Source organism: Eubalaena glacialis, chromosome 7 (assembly GCF_028564815.1).
Source record: "Eubalaena glacialis isolate mEubGla1 chromosome 7, mEubGla1.1.hap2.+ XY, whole genome shotgun sequence".
In the NCBI taxonomy this organism is placed as follows: Eukaryota; Metazoa; Chordata; class Mammalia; order Artiodactyla; family Balaenidae; genus Eubalaena; species Eubalaena glacialis.
Genome location: NC_083722.1, coordinates 65,204,459 through 65,229,719, shown reverse-complemented (window position 1 = coordinate 65,229,719; position 25,261 = coordinate 65,204,459). Strand labels below are relative to the sequence as shown.

The following is a 25,261-nucleotide window of genomic DNA, read 5'->3' as shown; positions in this document are numbered from 1 at the left end:
TCTTTTATGTTTCTCTGTTCCACCTTTACTGCTTTTTTAAAAAAATTTTTATTGGATTATAGTTGATTTACAATGTTGTGTTAGTTTCAGGTGTACAGCAAAGTGAATCAGTTATACATATATATAATACATATATCCACTCTTTTTAAAATTCTTTTCTCATGTAGGCCATTACAGAGTATTGAGTAGAGTTCCCTGTGCTATATAGTACGTCCTTATTAGTTATTTATTTTATATATAGTAGTGCGTATATGTCAATCCTAATCTCCCAATTTATCCTTCCCCACCTGTTATGCCCTGGTAACCATAAATAATTTGTTTTCTACATCTGTGACTCTATTTCCATTTTGTTACTCCCCTTTTTTTTTTTTTTGGAGGGGAGCCACGCCACGTGCAGGATCTTAGTTCCCCGACCAGGGATCGAACTCGTGCTCCCAGCAGTGGAAGTGTGGAGTCCTAACCACTGGACCACCAGGGAACTCCCTGCTTTCTTTTTTTGAAGTTTTTTTTTTTAATGATTGCTCTAGGGTTTAACATATACATCTTAACAGTGTCAGCTTTTATTTTTGGCTGCGTTGGGTCTTCGTTGCTGTGCGCTGGCTTTCTCTAGTTGCAGCGAGCAGGGGCTATGTAGCTTTATTCCCTTTCACCCCCTTCTTTGGTATTATTGTTAAACAAGTTACATCTATTGTTAAAAACCCAACAATACATTACTTTACCATCTTTAGTCATTTCCTTAGGCTATTACAGCTTTGTTCCTACCCACCTTCTTTGTGCTATTATTGGCAAATATACATATGTTTCTATATGTTGTAGGCCCAACAATACATTATATACATATTATTTTATACAATTGTTTTTTAAATCAAGGGGAGGAGAAAATAGGCATTTCTATTGTTTTTTATAATTACATAATCACTGTTACCTGGTGCTCTTTGATTTTTTTCATGTAGATTTGAATTTTACTGTCTGTGGTCACTACTTTCAGGCTGAAGAACTTCCTTTACTATTTCTTGTAAGGTGGGCCTTCTAGCAACAAACTCTCTAATTCCTCTGGCCTCTGTTGTTTCTGCTGAGAGTCAGCTGTTAATCTGATTGGGGTTCTCTCATAAGTAATGACTCTCAGCATTTTTACTATGATGTGTCTGTGGATCTGTTTGTGTTTATCCTTTTTGGAATTTGTTGAACTTCCTGGGTGTGTAGATTGCTTTTTAATGAATTTGGGAAGTTTTTGGCCATTATTTCTTTGAATTTTTTCTGTTCTTTCTCTTCTGTTCTTTCTCCTGATACTCCCCATTTATGTATGTTGGTATGCTTAATGATGTCCCGCATTTCTCTGAGGCTCACTTCACTTTTCTTCATCCTTTTTTCTCTCTGTTCTTTGGCTTTTATAATCTCTATTGATCTATCTTAGAGCTTGCTTGTTCTTTTTTCTGCCAGTTCAAATCTACTTTGAGCCATTCAAGCGAATTTTTATTTCACTTGATACACTTTTCAACTCCAGAGTTTCCATTTGTTTCTATTTTATAATTTTTCTTTATTGATATTCTCTATTTGATGTGGACATTGTCCTCATACCTTCCTTTAATTCTTAATTTTGATTTCCTTTAGTTCTGTACATGTTTATAATGGCTACTTTGAAGTCTTTTCCTGACAAACCCAGCATGTAGGCACTCTCACAGGCAGTTTCTGATGCCTGCTTTTTTTCAGGTTTATGGGTCATACTTTCTTGTTTCTTTGAATTCCTTGTAATTTTTTTGTTAGAAACGTGACATCTTAGATAATATGTTGTAGCAACTCTGGGTACTGGTCTCCCCATCCTCTAGGATTTATTACTTACAGCAAGAGGAGAATACCGGGATCTTTCCCAAAGCAGTCTCTCCCTGAACAGCAAAATTGGGGAAGTTTTAAGCTAAGCGTACATACATATTCATGAAGGGACTTGATTGAACTGAGGAAATTTAGCATAGAGTTGGGGCAAAGGTCGACAGAGTCCAAGCCTTAGTCGATTGAAGTCTGGAGGGTCACCGTCGTAATTCCATCTTCCACCTGACTATGGGCCTTAGTTCCTGCAGAACTCAAAGGTATATCGTTATGTATGTCCCTTGAGGAACCAGGAAGCTGCCCCAAGGCTGCACCGTGGTTTCTCGACTGCTCCTCCTTGTTTCTGCATTTCCTCCCTTAAGGTCATTAATTACTGAGACCTGTTTGAGGGCAAGCATTGCGCCAGGCTTAGACCACAAAATGGCTTAGACCAAAATGGGTTCTCTTATGTCAAGAAAGCCATTCCTGGTTCTCTTTCTCCGGGGACCCCCTAACCTATCTGCTTACAGTTAGAATGGAGAGGAAGATCTAGGCTTGTCCCCTGTCACGCCCAGGCCAGGGAGCCGGGAGACTGAGGAGTGTCAGCAACTGAAGAATAGGCTAGAAGAATGGGGTTTTCATGTTGTACTTTTAAAAACCTTTAATGACTTCTTATCTTTTTTTCTAGCTGAGTTACGCAGTGTGACAAATTGTCAGTCTAACCAACCAAGGTAAGGAAAAAATCTTGTTGATGAGACCAAAAGAATTAGGGATGTAGTATTCCTAAAACAACCATTTAGCATAGTAAGTAAGGGTTCCTTGTTTCAGCATTAAGCTTTGTCCTCGGCTACCTGGAAATATGGAAAAATCACATCTCCTCCCCAGCCCCTGTCCCCTCACCTTCCATGCTAAAAGATGGAATCAGTAACATAATTCTCCCTTGGGATGACTTATTTTATTATTGCTATTAAAAGGGAAGTCAGAGACAAGCAGAGCTTAGAGCTGCCTTTCAGTAGATTTCAAGTAAAGGCTTTTGAAGTTGGCTGATGTGAAGCAAATCAGTAAAGGGTGTGGGTTATGTGGGACTCTTGAAAAAAGGTAAACGTAAATGGGTAGATCTTGGACTTTGTTGGGGAAACTCAGAATAGAAACACTAGAGGCAATATGAGGCTTAGATCCTTTTTCTCCAGTAAACTTAGCTGCTATATTCTTTTGTCTTTAGTAATGAAGGCGATGCTATCAAAGTTTTTGTGCGAATTCGCCCACCTACAGAGGGTTCTGGATCGGCTGATGGAGAGCAAAACTTATGCCTGTCTGTGCTGTCCTCTACGACTGTCCGGCTGCACTCCAACCCTGAGCCCAAAACCTTCATATTTGATCATGTGGCAGAAATGGACACCACTCAGGTAATGATGATTTTGGGAACTCAACTTTTCTTTTGGAACATATAAGATTCTGTTATTTGGGAGGATTTCACTTCTGGTCGCTTTAGTTTTGGTCAATATTTCTTGAAATATTTTGTTCTTTTTTGTTATTATTATATTATGGTGATCTGTGATCAGTCATCTTTGATGTTACTATTGTAATTGTTTTGGCATTTTTTAGCAATAAGGTATTTTTAAATTAAGACATGTACATTGTTTTCTTAGAAATAATGCTATTGCACACTTAATAGACAACAGTATAGTACAAATATAACTTTTATATGCACTGAGAAACCAAAAAATTCATGTGACTTGCTTTATTGCTATCTTCACTTTATTGACCTCATCTGGAAACGAACCCACAATATCTCCGAGGTGTGCCTGTGCTGCTATCCTGAGGGCTCCACTCTCACGACTGATTACCTCCCAAAGGCCCCATCTCCAAATACCGTCACGTTGGGGATTAGTGTTTCAACATATGAATTTTGGGGAGACATGCAATCCATAGCAGAGAGTGATTGATTTAAGATTACTATGGTGTTGGGACTCCCCTGGTGGTCCAGTGGTTAAGACTCCGCGCTTCCAGTGCAGGGGGCACGGGTTCGATCCCTGGTTGGGGAACTAAGATTCCACATGCCACAAGGTGTGGCCAAAAAAAAAAAAAAAAGATTGCTATGGTGTCAATAACTTTTTCTAATTGAGGACAATTTAGTTAAAATCTAGTCAGCACTATTCAATAGAACTTTCTGCAGTGATGGAAATGTTCTGTAATGTGCTGTCCATTACATTAGCCTCTAGATACACATGGCTATTTAAGTTTAAATTAATTAAGATTAATTAAAATTTCAAATTCACCTTTTCAGATGATTAATTTCTCAGATGCCCTAGCCACATGTGGCTGTTGAGCACTTGAAATATGACTAGTGCATCTGAGGACCTGACTTTTAATTTTTATTTAATTTTAATTAATTTAAGTAATAGCCACATATGGCTAATGGCTATTGCATTGGACATCACACATCTTGATTATTCCCTCATACACATGGATGTTTTTGGTGAGACATGTAGATCTTTAGATCTTTTTTCATCTAGGGCATGGCTGGACAATGGAAATAGAAAGTGAGCCATATATATAATTTAAAATTTTCTAGTAGCCACATTTTTGGTTGCGCCGTGCGGCTTGCAGGATCTTAGTTCCCCAACCAGGGATTGACCCCGGGCCCTCAGCAGTGAGAGCGCAGAGTCCTAACCACTGGACCACTAGGGATTTCCCTAGTAGCCACATTTTTAAAAAGTAAAAAAGAAACAGGTAAAATTAGTTTTAATTCTGTATCTTATTTAACCCAGTATATCTAAAATACCATTTCAACATGTAAGGAACATAAAGCAAGTTATTAATGAGATATTTTTCCATTCTTTTTTTTTTTTCATGTTCAGTCTTCCAAAACTGGTGTATGTTTTATACTTACAACACATCTCAAGTTGGACTAGCCACATTTCAGGTGCTCTGTAGCCATATGTGGCTCATGGCTACTATACTAGACAATGCAAATCTACGAATTCTTGCATTGTTGATAAGGCTGCATCTATTTATATATAAAAATGAAAATAAAAATCAGATATTGATTATTTAGTATAAACTTGTGGGAAAAGTACTGAAGAACATATAGGGCTATATATGTATTTTATGCTAATACCAGTATAATATTGCGTGCAGTATGCTAAATTCTATATAAACTCTAGATGTGAGGTTTAAATCTATAATTGCATAGGAGATTAATGGACATAATTATGTTTACAGTTTTATCATCTTAGCTATTTTAGTCTTTTTCCTATAGTAGATATAATTTTCATGTTATTGCAAATGAAAATTTGCACACAAATTTTATTATATTTTAGAATGTAGTTTAAGAAAAATGTTTTCATTTTTGTGAAATGTTAACATATTTGGTGCTTAACATTTGTAGGAGTCTGTGTTCTCAACTGTGGCCAAAGGCATTGTGGAGTCTTGCATGAGTGGCTATAATGGTACCATCTTTGCATAGTAAGTTGTTCACTGTTTCCTTATACAAGGGTACAATAGTAAGTGCTTCTATTTGTTTCCTATGGCTTCTGTAACAAATGACCACATACTTAGTGGCTTGAAACAACACAAATTTATTGTCTTACAGTTCTGTAAGTCAGGAGTTTGACGCTGGTCTCTGAGCTAAAATAAAGGTGTCAACAGGGCTGTGTTCCTTTCTGAAAGCTCTAGAGGAGAATCTGTTTTCCGACTTCTAGAGGCCATCTACATTACTTGGCTTACAGCCCCCTTTCTCCATCTTCCAAGCCAATGACATGCAACCCTTGCTCTTCCTTAGTCATGTTGCTCTCTGACTGAGGTGGGCATGTTCTTTAATTTTAAGGACTCATGTGATCTGATTGGCCCCACCTGCATAATAAGCAAGGTGGAAGGGATTAAACTCTACCTCATGGAGAGGATCTACATGTTATCTGGGATTCTTCTGTAAGGAAGATTTGTCTTTTTGCCCCCATTAATTAATTAATTCATTTATATGGTATGGACTTACATATATTTATTTCATACTTTGGGTTATAATCTAATGCTACATTATGTTTATCTTGTTGCTTACATTGTTCTAGCTTGGCCATTGGGAGCTTTTTGAGGTTGGTTTCTGTGTCCCTTTGACATGTCACATCCTTTTGTTTTTTGAGCACTTCCTTTATGATGCTACAGTACGCTCCTGGCTCATCTTATATTTTCCCTGTCTGAGACCTAGAATCAGCCATTTTGGCAAGAAGCCCTGGTTCCTTTTATTGGAGAATGGTGTTTAGAAACTAAGGGCACTCGGTGTGTTTGTTGCTACTGGAGTGTCATTGCTTCTAGGCCTTTTCAGCAGACAGAGCTAGGTAATATATGTATGTATACTAAGTCATGTATGCAGACATATCTATAATTGTTTCTGTTTCTATCCATTTCTATATACAGTAAGGTAAACTTGAGTTCATACTGATGTCTCTGACTCTAATCCAAGGGTTTAGAATCCACATGGGTTCATTCTAGCCTTCCTTTCTTGTTTATCTGTAACTTTGCTTGCTGACAGTGAGAAACCCGGGCTCCCACTGCTACCATCCGTTTATTTATTTGTTCATCCCCAGTACACATGTAAAGCAGTTTCAGAATTGTTAGCCTGTATCCCTGTGAAGAACAAATTTACTGCGTGCAGTGTTTATGTACAGATCCTTTTTTTTTTTTTCCTTAAGTCCTACAATTTCTAGTCAAAACCTCATTTTGTAAACTTACTTAGGCCAGCCCCTTTTCCACCTACACCTTTCAGTGCAGTATGTCATGAACTTGTAATTCAATTAGATACATTCCATCCTGGGGTCTCTGACATCCTAGTTGATGTGTTTTGTTTGTTTATTTAGTTTGCATACTTTAAAGTTCACTCTTTGTGATATACAGTTGCATAGTGTTTTGACAAATGCAGAGGCCCAAGCATTTAGCACAGCTATTGAAGAGAACAGTTCCTCCACCTTTAAAGTTCAGTTCCTCCACCTTCAAAGTTCCTCCTGTTTGTCCCATTCATAGTCAGCCACTCCTTACCCCCCGCCCCCAACCTCTGGATACACTAATAAATTTTCCATTCCTATAGCTTTGCCTTTCCCAGAGTGTCATATGATTGGAATCATACAATATGTAGCCTTTTGGTTCTGGCTTTTTTCATTTAGGATTTGTCTATGTTGTTGCATGCATCAGTAGCTTTTGCTTTTTCTTTCTTTCCTTTTTTTTTTTTTTTTTTTTTTTTTTGCCAAATAGTATTTTACTGTGTGGATTTACCACAGTTTTTTTATTCACTCCCCTGTTAAAGGATATATTGGTTGCTTCCAGTATTTAGCAATTATGAATAAAGTTGCTACAAACATTCAAATATTGGGTTTTGTGTGAACATAAGTTTTCAAATCACTTGAGTAAATACGTAGGAATACATTGCTGGGTCATATAGTATAAGAAACTGTCAATCTGTCTTCCAAATATATATTGAAAGTGCATGGTGATGAGAATTCCTGGTGGTCCAGTGGTTAGGACTTGGTGCTTTCACTGCCGAGGGCCTAGGTTCAATCCCTGGTGGGGGAAGTGAGATCCTGCAAGGCTCACAGCGCAGCCAAAAAAAAAAAAAAAATGCATGATGATTCTGAATTTCTAAATGCTGGCAGCCTTAAAATACTGCTCTAGGTTTAATGTTGGAATGTAAGCTGACAACCTTGGCAGTTCTACAAGGTCAGTTTTTTTTACAAGGTGAATCATTTCAGATTTATTTCATAAATAGGAATATAATTTGTAGTACAATTATTTTTTCCTTTTCTTCTAGCAATAGACTTCCTAATTTTATTTAGAACCAGAGGTTTTTAATAGGATGTAGTGAATTATGTAATTAATTTTGAGCAGCTGATGCTTTTTTTTGTGTGTGTGCCCTTGGTTCATCTGTAATTGGCTCAAAATACAAGAAAATAAAAAATAAGAAGTTTAAAGCTTGGATTCATCTTGTGCACAAATTCTTCCTTGAAAATTTGCCTTTGCCTTTCATGCTTACTTTTCAGTTGTGTTCAGCAGAACTAAATATTCTCTCTTGACCAGTGAAGCAGATAGCCATTTTCTCATGTCTTCTCAAGAAAAAAAAAGATTTTTTTTCCCACAGAATATTTTGAGTGGTAAAGTTCAAAAATCAATTTGAAATAAGAGCCACAATTACCAGAGATTATATATCTTCAGAACTGTTTTCTTTGAAGATCCTTAGGCATACTAATTATAATATTTAATTTGAAAATTGCTTTTGGTAGTTGAGGGCAGAAATGAGAAGCATACAGAGAGAAGTGAGCATTGATTTATTGGTTGGGTGAGCATACTTTCCGGTTTACTTTAGACAGTCTCAATTCTAGAGTTATTGTTAATAGTGTCCCCTTCACTTTCAAGTAAGATGCTCAACAATATCCATTTCTTATTCTGAGTTAACTGAAGAACTTTTTTTCCCCTACTTCCGAAAGAAAGAGGTAAACAACTAGATTATACTGTTTTCTAGCTCTTGGGGCATTGAACCAAAAAGTAAACTCAAAATTTTATATTTGTGCCATGAATCCAATGTAAACACATTTAACATCCTAACTGAAATCTATCTTCAACATAAATTTTTATTTTGTTTTTATTTTTTTAATATTTATTTATATTTATTTTGGCTGCATCAGGTCTTAGTTGCGGCACGTGGGATCTTTAGTTGTGGCATGTGGACTCTTAGTTGTGGAATGCATGCAGGATCTAGTTCCCTGACCAGGGATCAAACCTGGGCCCCCTGCATTGGGAGCATGGAGTCTTACCCACTGGACCACCAGGGAAGTCCCTAAATTTTAATTTTTTTAGTTTTTTGTTTCTCCTGTTTCTTGGTGTACCTGAGGAGATATGACACTATACAAAAAAAAAAAAAAAAAAAAAAAAAATCAAGCCTATAGCATAAGGATGTTTTTAATTGCTTTATTTTTAAATGAAGACATCTTAGTATCTTTTAAAGGCAGAATTTAGGAAGAGAATTGCTGCATTATTTAGAATAGCAAAAATTGGAAAAAAAAAGTCTGGTTGGTTCTGATTAAATAAATTATGATACATTCATGGAATACTATGTAGCCATTAAAAATAAAGAGGCAGATCTCTATTTACCAGCATAGAAAGATGTGTGAGATAAAAATTAAGGGAAAAAAACAGGTTGCAGAGAAGTATGAATAGCATCATTCCAATTTTGTAAATAAAAATTAAATAAAAACTCTGATGGCCATGTCTGTATAATCCAGAAGCATTTATTAGACGGTTAAGAGTGGTTAAGTCTTAGTGGTAGAATAGGAGAGAAAGAAAATGTATCATTCACTTTTTACCTGATATAATTTTTAAAAAGAAAGACAATTAGTTCTTTGTGGGGAGAATTTATAAACTAGTAGACCATATTAAAACAGGGTAGTCTTCTAAATTTCATGTGTGAAAATAATATATGAAACATTCTTTTTTACAGTGGACAGACTGGTTCAGGGAAAACATTTACTATGATGGGTAAGTAAATTAGAGATTAACATTTACTGGCTTAGTCTACTCTTTTTGTGATGACAGAACTTAGTATATTTTTTGGAAAGGAATACTTTCTGGTATATGATGTTGACCTCATAAAATTAGGGTTATTTCCCAAGCTTCTGTCGGATTGTGACTTCCATTATAGCAAAGTCTGTGTTTTTAGCTATGTTCCCAGCTCAATGCTTAGCACAGAGTATGTGTTCAATGAACAATTTTTGAAGTGGGTTTAATGAATTTTTATATATTATGTACTGTATAACCACTACCCAGACCAAGATTCCTAGTCAGTAACTACTCCCACTGCTGTCCCCTGACATATGTATTACTCTGACTTCTGTCATCACTAGTTTCGCTTGTTTTTGCACTTCTACAAATGAAATTTTACTGTATTTACTCTTTTATGTATGGCTTCTTTCTCTCAGCCTGAGGTTTGTCAGATTCATTAATGTTATGGCATGTAGTAGTAGTTTATTTCCATTGCTGTATAATAGATTGTTGTATGACTATACCACATTTTCTATTATTTTTTTAATAGATCTTTATTGGAGATAATTGCTTCACAATACTGTGTTAGTTTCTGTTGCACGGCAAAGTGTATCAGCCATATGCATACACATGTCCCCATATCTCCTCCCTCTTGAACCTCCCTCCCATCGTCCCTATCCCACCCCTCTAGGTCATCGCAAAGCACCGAGCCTATCTCCCTGTGCTATGCTGCTGCTTCCCACCAGCCAACTATTTTACATTCGGTAGTGTATATATGTCGATGCTACTCTCACTTCGCCCAACTTCACCCTCCCACCCCATGTCATCAAGTCCATTCTCTATGTCTACCTCTTTATTCCTGCCCTGCAACTAGTTTCATCAGTACCATTTTTTTTTTTTTTTTTAGATTCCATATATATTCATTAGCATATGGTATTTGTTTTTCTCTTTCTGACTTACTTCACTCTGTGTGACAGCCTTTAGGTCCATCCACCTCACTACAAATAACTCAATTTCGTTTGTTTTTATGGCTGAGTAATATTCCATTGTATATATGTGCCACATCTTCTTTATCCATTCATCTGTCGATGGACATTTAGGTTGGTTCCATGTCCTGGCTATTGTAAATAGTGCTGCAGTGAACATTGTGGTGCATGTCTCTTTTTGAATTATGGTTTTCTCAGGGTATATGCCCAGTAGTAGGATTGTTGGGTAATATGGTAATTCTATTTTTAGTTTTTTGAGGAACCTCTGTACTGTTTTCCGTAGTGGTTGTATCAATTTACATTCCCACCAACAGTGCAGGAGGCTTCCCTTTTCACCACACCCTTTCCAGCAATTATTGTTTCCAGCTTTTTTGATAATGGCCATTCTGACCGGCATGAAGTGATACCTCATTGTAGTTTTGATTTGCATTTTTCTAATAATTAGTGATGTTGAGCATCTTTTCATGTGCCTCTTGACCATCTGTATGTCTTCCTTGGTGAAATGTCTATTTAGGTCTTCTGCCCATTTTTTAACTGGATTGTTTGTTTTTTTCATATTGAGTTCCATGAGCTGTTTGTATATTTTGGAGATTAATCCTTTGTCTGTTGTTTCATTTGCAAATATTATCTCCCATTCTGAGGGTTGTCTTTTTGTCTTGTTTATGGTTTCCTTTGCTGTGCAAAAGCTTTTAAGTTTAATTAAGTCCCATTTGTTTATTTTTGTTTTTATTTCTGTTACTCTAGGAGGTGGGTCAAAAAAGATCTTGCTGTGGTTTATGTCAAAGTGTGTTTTTCCTATGTTTTCCTCTAAAAGTTTTATAGTGTCTGGTCTTACATTTAAGTTTTTAATCCATTTGGAATTTATTTTTGTATATGATGTTAGGTAGTGTTCTAATTTCATTCTTTTACATGTAGCTGTCCAGTTTTTCCAGCATCACTTATTGAAGAGGCCGTCTTTTCTCCATTGTATGTTCTTGCCTCCTTTGTCGTAAATTAGGCGCCCATATGTGCGTGGGTTTATCTCTGGGCATTCTGTCCTGTACCATTGATCTATATCTCTGTTTTTGTGCCAGTACCATACTGTCTTGATTACTGTAGCTTTGTGGTATAGTTTGAAGTCGGGGAGCCTGATTCCTCCAACTCCGTTTTTCTTTCTCAAGATTGCTTTGGCTATTCGGTGTCTTTTGTGTTTCCATACGAATTGTAAGATTTTTTTGTTCTAATTCTGTGAAAAATGCCATTGGTAATTTGATAGGGATTGCATTGAATCTGTAGATTGCTTTCGGTAGTATAGTCATTTGCACAATATTGATTCTTCCAATCCAAGAACATGGTATATTTCTCCATCTGTTTATGTCATCTTTGATTTCTTTCATCAGCGTTTTATAGTTTTCTGAGTACAAGTCTTTCGCCTCCTTAGGCAGGTTTATTCCTAGGTATTTTATTCTTTTTGTTATAGTGGTAAATGGGAGTGTTTCCTTAATTTCTCTTTCTGATTTTTCGTTGTTGGTGTATAGGAATGACAGAGATTTCTGTGCATTAATTTTGTATCTTGCAACCTTACCAAATTCATTAATTAGTTCTAGTAGTTTTCTGGTGGCATCTTTAGGATTTTCTATGTATAGTATCATGTCATCTGCAAACAGTGACAGTTTTACTTCTTCTTTTCCAATTTGTATTCGTTTTATTTCTTTTTCTTCTCTCATTGCTGTGGCTAGGACTTCCAAAACTATGTTGAATACGAGTGGTGAGAGTGGACATCCTTGTCTTGTTCCTGATCTTAGTGCACATGCTTCCAGTTTTTCACCACTGAGCATGATGCTTGCTGTGGGTTTGTCATATATGGCCTTTATTATGATGAGGTGGGTTCCCTCTATGCCCATTTTCTGGAGAATTTTTATCATAAATGGGTGCTGAATTTTGTCAGAAGCTTTTTCTGCATCTATTGAGATGATCATATGGTTTTTATTCTTCAGTTTGTTAATATGGTGTATCACATTGATTGATTTGCGTATATTGAAGAATGCTTGCGTCCCTGGGATAAATCCATAAGACTCTGGGAGAAGAATCTTCCAGGCAGAGGGACCATCCCTGCAAATGCACAGGCCCTGAGTTGGGAGCATGCTCAAGAGCATTCAAGAAACAGCAAGAAGACACATGGGGCTAGAGTGGAATTTTACAGAATAAGGGGCAAGTTGAAATTGTAGCCTGAGGCCAGGTCATGGATTTTGGAATTTTTCATGAGGGTATGTGAAGTCATGGGAAGGTTTTTTTTTCTTTGTTTTTTTGTTTTTTTAAAGAAGAATTACATGATCTGATGTATAATTAAAAGGACTACTCAGACAGCTGAATGGAATAGAAACTATAGGAGGGGCTAGAGCCGAAGCAAGATTGGGAGCCAAGGCAGGAGACTAGGCAAGAGACGATAAGGTAACTATAATGAATATTTTGAGTATCTTTATATAGTATTTAGCAGGAAAATGTTATAAAATTATCTGCACATATTCTAATATTATCTGTCCTCTGTGTTCATTTACTTGGATTTCTCTGCCCTGTTTTATATATTTTTTTTTCTTTTTTTTTTTAAGGTACAGTTTACAGGGGCCATTTAAAATATTTTAGGTATAGCACACCGAGATGATGATAATATTTTTAAATTTATTTTCTGTAGCTTTCTTGCATACACCAGCATTTTGTTAGTTCCTTTGGTCTCTAAGGCATATATATATATTTTAAATAAATTTACTTATTGATTGATTGATTTTTGGCTGTGTTGGGTCTTCATTGCTGTGCGTGGGCTTTCTCTAGTTGCGGCGAGCAGGGGGCGACTCTTCATTGCAGTGCACTGGCTTCTCATTTCGGTGGCTTCTCTTGTTGTGGAGCACAGGCTCTATGCGCATGGGCTTCAGTAGTTGTGGCACGTGGGTTCAGTAGTTGTGGCACACGGGCTTAGTTGCTTCTTGGCATGTGGGATCTTCCCGGACCAGGGCTTGAGCCCGTGTCCCCTGCATTGGCAGGTGGATTCTTAACCGCTGCACCACCAGGGAAGTCCCTCTAAGGCATGTTTAACTAATACATATAGTAACTTTTGGATCTTTTCTAGCTCTTTAGTTTTTATTCTGGCAAATATAGCTATAGCTTGAATTAGTATCCAAAAATTCCTGCTGTTTACATATCCACTCACATCTCCCCTTTTCCCCAATGTTAACAAAGTAGAGATTGGATTGCTCTTCAGTTTTCTGTCTGTACAGAAATCTTGTGAAGAATTCCTATAGTATCTTTCTTACCAGCTTGGCTTTTATTGCCCAATTAAGAAAATACTAGCTAATGCTAATTTTTATACCCTGTGAGATAGTTATTACCATTATTATTTCCATTTTATAGTTGAAAACTCCAAGAGATTAAGTAATTAGCCTGTGGCCACACAGCCAGTGTATAAAGATCAGCCTAGGAGACAGAATGTCTTATGCAACAGTAAAGTACAATTATTTGTTATTTCTGCTAATTTTGGTACCTGCAGAAGGAAAAATTTCAAGCTTGGGGCTGAAATGGATTTTTTAATTTATCAAACAAAAACTACTTTTTAAAATTGCTTAGTGGCTATTGTGGGCCCTTCCCTTCAGTCCCATTGATAGGCAGGTTCTATTATGCCATCTGTTACAGACCACGATTTATCTTGTTTGGGGGCCTGAAAGAAACTGATTATACAATTTGTCTTTTCTATATGAATTGCCTTTCAGTGTTGCTGTTTTGAAAGACTCCTGTTAACAGAATAAAAATGAACAGCTATATATATATTTTTTTACATTTTTCTTTAGGACCATCTGAATCTGATAATTTTTCTCATAACCTGAGAGGAGTAATTCCACGAAGTTTTGAATATTTGTTTTCCTTAATTGAACGTGAAAAAGAGAAGGTAAAACTTATTGTAAAAAAGTGATTCTATGAAATACCTAGTTTCGAGTAGCTAACTACTAATAATTAGCTCATGATACATGGAGGGGCATCATTGGTAGTCTACAGTGTGGCTAGGCTAGAGTCATAAAAAAAAATCTTTCAATTCTTAAGATAAAATTAAGAATTCTGAGTTTTTTATTTTCGAAAAGTTTTTAGTCTATAAAACATGCATCATCCATGAACCCACATTGAAAGAAAGAAGACTGTAGTGCTTCTTAGGCTCTCAGATTTTACAAGAGAGAAAGTGTAAAGAAAATCTTAACTGAGGAAAACAAATTCATTAAGCTCCGTCACCTACCTGTGCCTAGGCTCACAGTTGACTGCAGCTGTCCCCACATCTTCATGTCAGCCACTAGTAATGGGCCCATCTGTACCTCCTTTGCAGCACCTGCTACCACCTGACTATGATCTCCTTGCTTCACACGTGGTGTGGCTCCATCGTCCTAGCAATGTGGCCTTCCATTTTCCATTGGCTCCCAGATTGGGTCATTCTGTCAGTTGTGCGTCTTTAGCTTAGGGAATTCCAGGCTTAAGAGCCATTAGTGTTTTATGTTCTATTACCTATGTGCCAAGGAGTCTGATATATCACATTGGTTTACCACTTACTCCTTTGCAGAAACCATGCCTGACCATTGCAGTTAGACACACATATTATGTGCCAGTGAAGTAAGTTTAGTGACGTGCATTTCTGTGGTTAAAAATCCTATAGCGAGGCTTTTTAAAGAAAACTTTTATTTGTTTATTTTTTTAAAGAGAGACTTTTAAAATACATTATTTTCAGTCGTTTGAGGAATATAACACTTGATTTATATATAAAACAGGTGAAAATGGAATTGCTATTTTCATCACAAGGGAAAAAAATTATGTAACTATGTATGGCAATGGATGTTAAATAGACTTATTGTGGTCATTTTGCAATATATACAAATATCAAATCATTATGTTATACACCTGAAACTAATATAATGCTGTATATCAGTTATACCTCAATTAAACAAAAAATGGAATTGCCTATTTGGAATGCTCAAGTCCCACCTCCCTGTCTTTGTTCTGAGGCACTGTTGGAAACTTTAGGGCTCCTGGGACCACAGTTCGATGCTGCTTTAAAGTGTACTGATGTGCTGAAACTAGTAATCTACATTTTAAAACTGACTTTTAAGTGTCCTGTATTGTGTAAAAGATAATGTTGTAGGAAATTTATATGTTGTGAAGTGAGTGAAAGATGAATGCTCATGAAAGGTCGGGATGAACTCATGAAAAGAATATAGCTAAACCAGGCTTCTCTTTTACAGGCTGGAGCTGGAAAGAGTTTTCTTTGTAAGTGTTCCTTTATTGAAATCTACAACGAGCAGATCTATGACCTCCTGGACTCTGCATCGGCTGGACTGTACTTAAGGGAGCATATAAAGAAGGGAGTCTTCGTTGTTGGTGCTATGGAGCAGGTGGTGACCTCAGCTGCTGAAGCCTATCAGGTACCCTGCCTTGAGCAGTTTGATTCGTAGGCAACATAGCATGCTGTGACGAGCACCTTGATCTCAAAAAAAGAAAGAGTTGAGTTACTAAAAATGTTTGGTAAAGCCATAACCAGAATGTTCATGAGAAGAAATGAAAGAAGGATATGACAGTGTTTTATACATTTCCCCTTAGTTAAAGTAGAAGTTTGACCCCTTGATTTTGTGTTATTTTGGTGTTGTTCATTCCAGTCATAGACTCTTAAAAACCACCTTATATGTCACTGGGGGACAGTTTGTTAGTGACCATATCCCTTTAGTTGTTCCTCCTGGGAGATGCCCTTTTGTTTTAGGGTTTTTTTAAAAAGGATATAGAGTTACAGTTTTATTTTATTATTATTTATTTATTTAATAAATTTATTTATTTATTTATTTTTGGCTGTGTTGGGTCTTCATTGCTGCGTGCGGGCTTTCTCTAGTTGTGGCGAGTGGGGCTACTCTTTGTTGTGGTGCGCGGGCTTCTCATTGCGGTGGCTTCTCTTGTTGCAGAGCATGGGCTCTAGGCGCGCGGGCTTCAGTAGTTGCGGCACGCTGGCTCAGTAGTTGTGGTACGCGGGCTCTAGACACGCGGGCTTCAGTAGTTGTGGCGCACGAGCTGCTCCGCGGCATGTGAGATCTTCCCGGACCAGGGCTCGAACCTGTATCCCCTGTATTGGCAGGCAGATTCTTAACCACTGCGCCACCAGGGAAGCCCGGAGCTGCCCTTTTGAAGAGCTCCTGGGATCTCTCCCCTTCAAACCAGCTGGCTGTTCTCTCTATTTTCTACCCTTGTTTATTACTTGTTAGGTGTCAAAAGGCAACCTCGTTTGGCCATTCAGCTCAGGACAAACAAACCTTTTGACAAGAATTTGCAAAATATTCTATTCACATTTTTTTTTTTAATTTTTCAATTTTTTTAAATTTATTTTTTTATACAGCAGGTTCTTATTAGTTATCCATTTTATACATATTAGTGTATATATGTCAATCCCAATCTCCCAATTCATCCCACCACCACACACACACCCCCCCCCCCACCACTTTCCCCCCCTTGGTGTCCATACGTTTGTTCTCTACATTTGTGTCTCTATTTCTGCCCTGCAAACTGGTTCATCTGTACCATTTTTCTAGGTTCCACATATATGCGTTAATATATGCTATTTGTTTTTCTCTTTCTGACTTACTTCGCTCTGTGTGACAGTCTCTAGATCGATCCACGTCTCTACAAATGACCCAATTTCATTCCTTTTTATGGCTGAGTAATATTCCATTGTATACATGTGCCACATCTTTTTTATCTATTCGTCTGTCAATGGGTATTTAGGTTGCTTCCATGACCTGGCTATTGTAAATAGTGCTGCAATGAACATTGGGGTGCATGTGTCTTTTTGAATTATGGTTTTCTCTGGATATATGCCCAGTAGTGGGATTGCTGGCTCATATGGTAATTCTATTTTTAGTTTTTTAAGGAACCTCCATACTGTTCTCCACAGTGGCTGTATCAATTTACATTCCCACCAACAGTGCAAGAGGGTTCCCTTTTCTCCACACCCTCTCCAGCATTTGTTGTTTGTAGATTTTCGATGATGCCCATTCTAACTGGTGTGAGGTGATACCTCATTGTAGTTTTGATTTGCATTTCTCTAATAATTAGTGATGTTGAGCAGGTTTTCATGTACTTCTTGGCCATCTGTATGTCTTCTTTGGAGAAATGTCTATTTAGGTCTTCTGCCCATTTTTTGATTGGGTTGTTTGTTTTTTTAATATTGAGCTGCATGAGCTGTTTATATATTTTGGAGATTAATCCTTTGTCCATTGATTCGTTTGCAAATATTTTCTCCCATTCTGAGGGTTGTCTTTTCATCTTACTTGTAGTTTCCTTTGCTTTGCATTAAGTTTCCTTAGGTCCCATTTGTTTATTTTTGTTTTTATTTCCATTACTCTAGGAGGTGGATCAAAAAAGATCTTGCTGTGATTTATGTCAAAGAGTGTTCTTCCTAAATTTTCTGCTAAGAGTTTTATAGTGTCCGGTCTTACATTTAGGTCTCTAATCCATTTTGAGTTTATTTTTGAGTATGGTGTTAGGGAGTGTTCTAATTTCATTGTTTTACATGTAGCTGTCCAGTTTTCCCAGCACCACTTATTGAAGAGACTGTCTTTTCTCCATTGTATATCCTTGCCTCCTTTGTCATAGATTAGTTGACCATAGGTGCGTGGGTTTATCTCTGGGCTTTCTATCTTGTTGCATTGATCTATAGTTCTGTTTTTGTGCCAGTACCATATTGTCTTGATTACTGTAGCTTTGTAGTATAGTCTGAAGTCAGGGAGTCTGATTCCTCCAGCTCCGTTTTTTTCCCTCAAGACTGCTTTGGCTATTTGGGGTCTTTTGTGTCTCCATACAAATTTTAAGATTTTTTTGTTCTAGTTCTGTAAAAAAATGCCATTGGTAATTTGATAGGGATTGCATTGAATCTGTAGATTGCTTTGGGTAGTATAGTCATTTTCACAGTATTGATTCTTCCAATCCAAGAACATGGTATATCTCTCCATCTGTTTGTATCATCTTTAATTTCTTTCATCAGTGTCTTATAGTTTTCTGCATACAGGTCTTTTGTCTCCCTAGGTAGGTTTATTCCTAGGTATTTTATTCTTTTTGTTGCAATGATAAATGGGAGTGTTTCCTTAATTTCTCTTTCAGATTTTTCATCATTAGTGTATAGGAATGCAAGAGATTTCTGTGCATTAATTTTGTATCCTGCAACTTTACCAAATTCATTGATTAGCTCTAGTAGTTTTCTGGTGGCATCTTTAGGATTCTCTATGTATAGTATCATGTCATCTGCAAGCAGTGACAGTTTTACTTCGTTTCCAATTTGTATTCCTTTTATTTCTTTTTCTTCTCTGATTGCCGTGGCTAGGACTTCCAAAACTATGTTGAATAATAGTGGCGAGAGTGGACATCCTTGTCTTGTTCCTGATCTTAGAGGAAATGCTTTCAGTTTTTCAGCATTGAGAATGATGTTTGCTGTGAGTTTGTCATATATGACCTTTATTATGTTGAGGTAAGTTCCCTCTATGCCTACTTTCTGGAGAGTTTTTATCATAAATGGGTGTTGAATTTTGTCAAAAGTTTTTTCTGCATCTATTGAGATGATCATATGGTTTTTATTCTTCAATTTGTTAATATGGTGTATCACATTGATTGATTTGCGTGTATTGAAGAATCCTTGCATCCCTGGGATAAATCCCACTTGATCATGGTGTATGATCCTTTTAATGTGTTTTTAGATTCTGTATGCTATTATTTTGTTGAGGATTTTTGCATCTATATTCATCAGTGATATTGGTCTGTAATTTTCTTTTTTTGTAGTATCTTTGTCTGGTTTTGGTATCAGGGTGATGGTGGCCTCATAGAATGAGTTTGGGAGTGTTCCTTCCTCTGCAATTTTTTGGAAGAGTTTGAGAAGGATGGGTGTTAGCTCTTCTCTAAATGTTTGATAGAATTCACCTGTGAAGCCATCTGGTCCTGGACTTTTGTTTGTTGGAAGATTTTTAATCACAGTTTCAATTTCATTGCTTGTGATTGGTCTGTTCATATTTTCTATTTCTTCCTCTATTCACATTTTATGGATTCTAACCTGGCCAGTTGATTTGAAACAGTTTTTTTGTATGTAATATTTGATACATACACAATATTGCCACATGCATATAACTTACTAAGCATAATGTTAAAATGAACTTGCAGGACCCCATTAGACAATTTAGAACTAAATATCACCAATATTATCATTCTACCTGTGTGCTTCTTTCTATTTCATATCCCTGGTTCCTCCCTAAACATAAGCACTGTGCTGAATGTCATTATCATTTTCTTCTACTTTTAAATCACATATGTATGTATTTCTTAAAATGTTAGTATTGCCTGTTTTTGAGTTTTAAAAAGAGGTATGTATTTTGCCTTCTATAACTTTTTTAAACTCAACACAGTGTATGAAATTCATCTATGTTGCCTTTTTTTCACTGCTGTGTAATCCATTATATGAATATTTATAAATAAATAAATATACATATATCAGGGTTCATTAATTTATTCTTCCATCTTCAGCAAATCTTATTCAAACTTCTTAAACTGTGACTCTTATAGTAAGAGATAGGTTTTATTTGTGATCCGGTATATGTATATATACATTTTCAAAAAATAATGTTGAGATTTTGATTGGAATTGCATTGCAGTTAGAGACCAGTTTGGAGGGATTGACATCTTTACAGTAGAGTTCATACATGAACATGGTATGTCTCTTCATTTAATTGGGTCTTTAATGTCTTACGTTACAATAATTTTCACCATAAAAGTCTTACCTTTTTTTGTTACCTTTATTCCAATATACCTTATATTTTTTATTGCTCTGGTGGGGGATAACTTCTTTTCAAAATTACATGTTGTCTGTTATGTATAGAAATGCAGGTTTTTTAATAGAATGCTTTTATAATCAGCCACCCTGTTAAGTATCTTATAAAATCAAGGATGTGTGTTAAATTTTGTCAGATGCTCTTTCTACCTCTACTGAGATGATCATGTGGTTTTTCTCATTTAACATGTTAACATGATAAAATATTGGATTAGCTTTGTCAGTATTTTGTTTATCATTTTTCATCAGGGCTTAAGATTGAGATAAACTTGTAATTTTCCTTTTTCCTACTTTCCTTATCTTGCTTTATTACCACCTTTATGTGTTTTGGAAATATGTGTGATTAGAATGACCTGTTCTTAAAAAGCATGTAGCACTCATCCCCCAAATTATCTGGGCCTTGTGTTTAGTTAGATTGATTATTTGTTTATTTATTTATTTATTTGGTAAGAAGATTTTTAACAACAAATAAAAATTCTTTAATAGACCTATGCAGGCATTTTGGGTCAGAAGTCTTGATAGGTTACGTATTCCTAGAAAAATTTTAGTTTCCTCTAAGTTTTCAAATATATTGGCATAAAGTTGTTCCTAGTATTCTCATTTTAAAAATCTTTGCTGTAACTGCAATTTTGTTCTCTTTTTGAATAGTTGTGATGGTTTATATGGCCTTACTCTTTAATGTTTTATTTTTATTTTCTTTGGGTTTATCCTACTGTCCTTCTTCTGACTTCTTAAGCTCGATGCTTAGCTCATTTTGGCCTTTCTTTTGTATTTAATGCTATAAATTTACTTAATATTACTTAAAGTTCACACAAGTTTTAATATCTTAACTGTCATATAGATCTAAGTATTATTCCATTATCTCTTTTTTGACCCATGATTTACTTAGAAATGTGATTTTAAATTCCCCAATTTATGGGAAATTTAAATTTATTTTTCATGTTGATTGTTAATTGCATTGGGATCAGAGAATTTGGTCTTGTGTGATTCCTAGTCTTTGAGATTTATTGAGAAGTTATTTATGGATTAATACAATGGCCAACTTTTATAAGTGTGTGCTTGAGAAGAATGTACATCCTTGGATATAGGGTTTTATATTTTTACTAATATTTTTTTGTCTGTATAATCTATCAGTACTTGAGATATATTAATCTCCAGCTCAAGTGTTGGTTTTGTCTTGATTTTTGTCTGTATACATAAATATATATGTATACATATAGAGATAGACTTTTATTAGGGGCATATGCAAGTAGTAGAATTAATATATCTTCCTTTGATTTGAATTCATAGTTTTGTATTTATATTAACACAGTTTTCTTTTTTTTTTTTTAATTTTTATTTTTGGCTGCATTGGGTCTTCATTGCTTTGTGCGGGCTTTCTCTAGTTGTGGAGAGCGGGGGCTACTCTTCGTTGTGGTGCACGGGCTTCTCATTGCAGTGGCTTCACTTGCTGTGGAGCATGGGCTCAAGGCGCACGGGCTCAGTAGTTGTGGCATGGGGGCTCTAGAGCGCAGGCTCAGTAGTTGTGGCACATGGGCTTAGTTGTTCTGTGGCATGTGGGATCTTCCCGGACCTGGGCTTGAACCCGTGTCCCCTGCATTGGCAGGCAGATTCTTATCCACTGCGCCACCAGGGAGTCCCTAGTTTTCTATTATTAACACAGTTTTCTATTAACATATTTTGCCTTAAAAATTTATTTTGTCTGATATTGACATACCACTGAGCATTCTTTTGATTAGTTATTTGCCTGGTATATGTTTTCCCATCAGTCCTCTATGTTTTAATGTTTTAAGTTTTTCTACAAGAAAAACCATGTAGTTATATCTTGCTTTAAAAAAAAAATTTTTTTTTTGACAACATTTTACCTAACTTTACATAAGTATGATTGTTGATATTGTTGGACTGGTTTCTACCATCTTTCTACCATCTTTCTTAGTGTTTTGTGTTCTGCTTTATTCAGTGCTCTTTCCCCTTTCTTCCTTTCTTTTTTAAAAATATTTATTTATTTATTTGGCTGCGTCGGGTCTTAGTTGCAGCATGCAGGATCTTTAGTTGCGGCATGTGAACCCTTAGTTGCAGCATGTGGGATCTAGTTCCCCAACCAGGGATCGAACCTGGGCCCCCTGCATTGGGAGCGTGGAGTCTTCACCACTGGACCACCAGGGAAGTCCCTCTTGCTTTTTTTTAAGATGAGCAATTTTAGGTTCACAGCAAAAGTGAGGGGAATGTACAGTGCTTTCTCATATATCCCGTGCTCCCCCAAATGGGTAACCTTCCCCATTTTAAACATTCCCCATTAAAGTGGTACAATTGATGAACTTACACTGACATATCGTAATCACCCAAAGCCCATAGTTGACATCAGAGTCCACTCTTGGGTTGCCTTTTTGGTTTTGATCCCGTATGCAGCACCATTTGTTTAAAAGAATTTTCTCATTCGGTTGCCTTTGCACCTTTAAAGAAAATCAATTGATCGTGCATGTATGGGTTTATATCTGATTGTATTCTGTTTCATTGATCTATGTGTCTGAATCAGTTACCAATACACAACTGTCTTGATATTGATATTGTTGCTCGATATTAGGCAAACCTGAGGATATCATAGGTTTGGTCCCCCCCCCCCCACCACAATATAGCAAATATTGCAATAAAGTGAGTCACATGAATGTTTTGGTTTCTCAGTGCATATAAAAGCGATGTTCTGTAGTTTATCAAGTGTGCAATAGCATTATGTCTAAAAAAAAATGTATATACCTTAATTTAAAAATATTTTATTGTTAAAAAATGCTAACCATCCTCTGAGCCTTCAGTGAATCATAATCTTTTTGCTACTGGAAGGTCTTTCCTCAATGGTGATGGCTGCTGACTGATAGGGATGGTGGTTGCTGAAGGTTGGAGTGGATGTTGCAATTTCTTAAAATAAAACAACAATGAAGCTTGCTGCATCAGGGGACTCTTACTGTCATGAATGATTTCTCTGCAGCTGTTTGGTACCATTTTACCCATAGTGAAACTTCTTTCAAAATTGGAGTCAGTCCTCTCAAACCTTGCCCCGCTTTATCAACTACGTTTATATAATATTCTAAATCCTCTGTTGTCTTTTCAACAATCTTCACAGCATCTTCGCCAGGAGTAGATTCCATTTCAAGAAACCACTCTCTTTGCTCATCCATAAGAAGCAACCTCTCATCTGTTTTATCAGGAGATTGCAGCAGTTCAGTCACATCTTCAGGCTCCACTTCTAATTCTACTTCTCGTGCTATTCCTACCACATCTGTGTTATTTCCTCCACTGAAGTCTTGGACCCCTCAAAATCACACATGAGGGTTGGAATCAGCTTCTTCCAAAGTCCTGTTAACGTTAATATTTTGACCTCTTGCCATGAGTCATGTATGTTCTTTATGGCATCTAGAGTGGTGAATCCTTTCTAGGAAGTTTTCAGTTGACTTTCCCCAGATCCATGAGAGGAATCACTATCCATGGCAGCTTTAGTCTTATGAAGTATATTTCTTCAATAATAAGATTTGAAAGTCAAAATGACTCCTTGATCCATGGGCTGCAGAATGGATGTTGTATTAGCAGCCATGAAAACAACATTAACCTTGTTGTACATCTCCACCAGAGCTCTTGGGTGACCAGGTGTATTGTCAATGAGCAATACTATTTTCAAAGGAATTTTTTTTCTGAGCAATAGGTCTCAACAGTGACCTTAAAATATTCAGTAAACCATGTTGTAAACAGATGTGCTGTCATCCAGGCTTTGTTGTTCCAGTTATAGAGCATAGGCAGAGTAGATTTAGCATAATTCTTAAGGCCCTAGGAATTTTAGAATGGTAAATGAGCATTGGCTTCAACTTAGTCACCAGCTACATTAGCCCCTAACAAGAGAGTCAGCCTTGCTTGACACAGGGTTGCCACAAACCTTCAATTTGTAAAAAACATAATATCTGCAAAGCACAATAAAATGAGTTAGGCCTGTATTGCTGAGAAGTACGTCTTGAGATCAGGTAGAGTAAGTTCTCTAATTTCTTAACAATTAGTTTGGTTATTCTTTAGTCCTTTGCATTTTCATATACTCAGATTTAGTTTGTTAGTTTCTACAGAAAAGACTGCTGGGATTTTTAAGTGGGATTGGGTTGAATCTGTCGATCAATTTGTGGAGAATTAATATCTTAACAATATTGAGTCTTCTAATCCATGACTATTCACCAAATAGTTTTGTGTTTTGTTTTTGATTTTTGTTTGTATTTGGTCTTTGCATAAGTATTTAAATAAGCAGACTTGTATTTGCTTTTTCACCTTATGTTGCACAAATGATAGTATATTGTGCTACTTTTACACTTGCTTTTTTAAAATTTTTATTTATTTTTATAAATTGATAAATTTATTTATTTATTTTTGGCTGTGCTGGGTCTTCATTGCTGTGCATGGGCTTTCTCTAGTTGCGGCGAGCGGGGGCTACTCTTTGTTGAGGTGTGCAGGCTTCTCATTGCAGTGGCTTCTCTTGTTGTGGAGCACGGGCTCTAGGCGCGTGGGCTTCAGTAGTTGTTGCACACGGGCTCAGTAGTTGTGGCTCGCGGGCTCTAGAGCCCAGGCTCAGTAGTTGTGGCACACATGCTTAGTTGCTCCGCAGCATGTGGGATCTTCCCGGACCAGGGTTCAAACTCGTGTCCCCGTCATTGGCAGGCGGATTCTTAACCACGGCACCATCAGGGAAGCCCTGCACTTGCTTTTTTAAGCTAATAGTATTTTGAAATTTGTCCCATGTTTGAGGATCTCTCTCTCTTTCTCTTTGCAGCTGTTATGAATGTATCATTATATAATATTTAATATACAGTATTTAGTGTTATGAAAAGGAAGCATGAACTACTAACCAAAAAAATAAAGATATAAACAATTTCATTTTTATGCTATGGCTGGTTAATAGAGAGGGTTATAACAGCTCCATTTATTGAGTGTATGTGCTAAGCCCTGTGCTAACTCCTTTTGTATATGTTATTTCATTTAATTTTTTATCTACTTTTTGAGGTAAGCTACTAATTTCTTCATTTTATCCGATAGATATTATGACCATGCCACTCAAGAATGTAGTTCT

General features: G+C 36.5%; 1 protein-coding gene across 1 annotated transcript in view; it reads left to right on the top strand.

The window, feature by feature from the left end:
- Window positions 1-25,261, top strand: part of KIF15 (kinesin family member 15) — a 69,030-nt gene that overhangs the window by 3,474 nt on the left and 40,295 nt on the right. Inside the window, exons 2-7 of the mRNA XM_061196518.1 lie at window positions 2,492-2,534; window positions 3,026-3,209; window positions 5,195-5,271; window positions 9,284-9,321; window positions 14,129-14,226; window positions 15,560-15,739. Of these exons, the coding sequence (XP_061052501.1) occupies window positions 2,492-2,534; window positions 3,026-3,209; window positions 5,195-5,271; window positions 9,284-9,321; window positions 14,129-14,226; window positions 15,560-15,739 (620 nt within the window). The remainder of the gene's footprint in view (window positions 1-2,491; window positions 2,535-3,025; window positions 3,210-5,194; window positions 5,272-9,283; window positions 9,322-14,128; window positions 14,227-15,559; window positions 15,740-25,261) is intronic.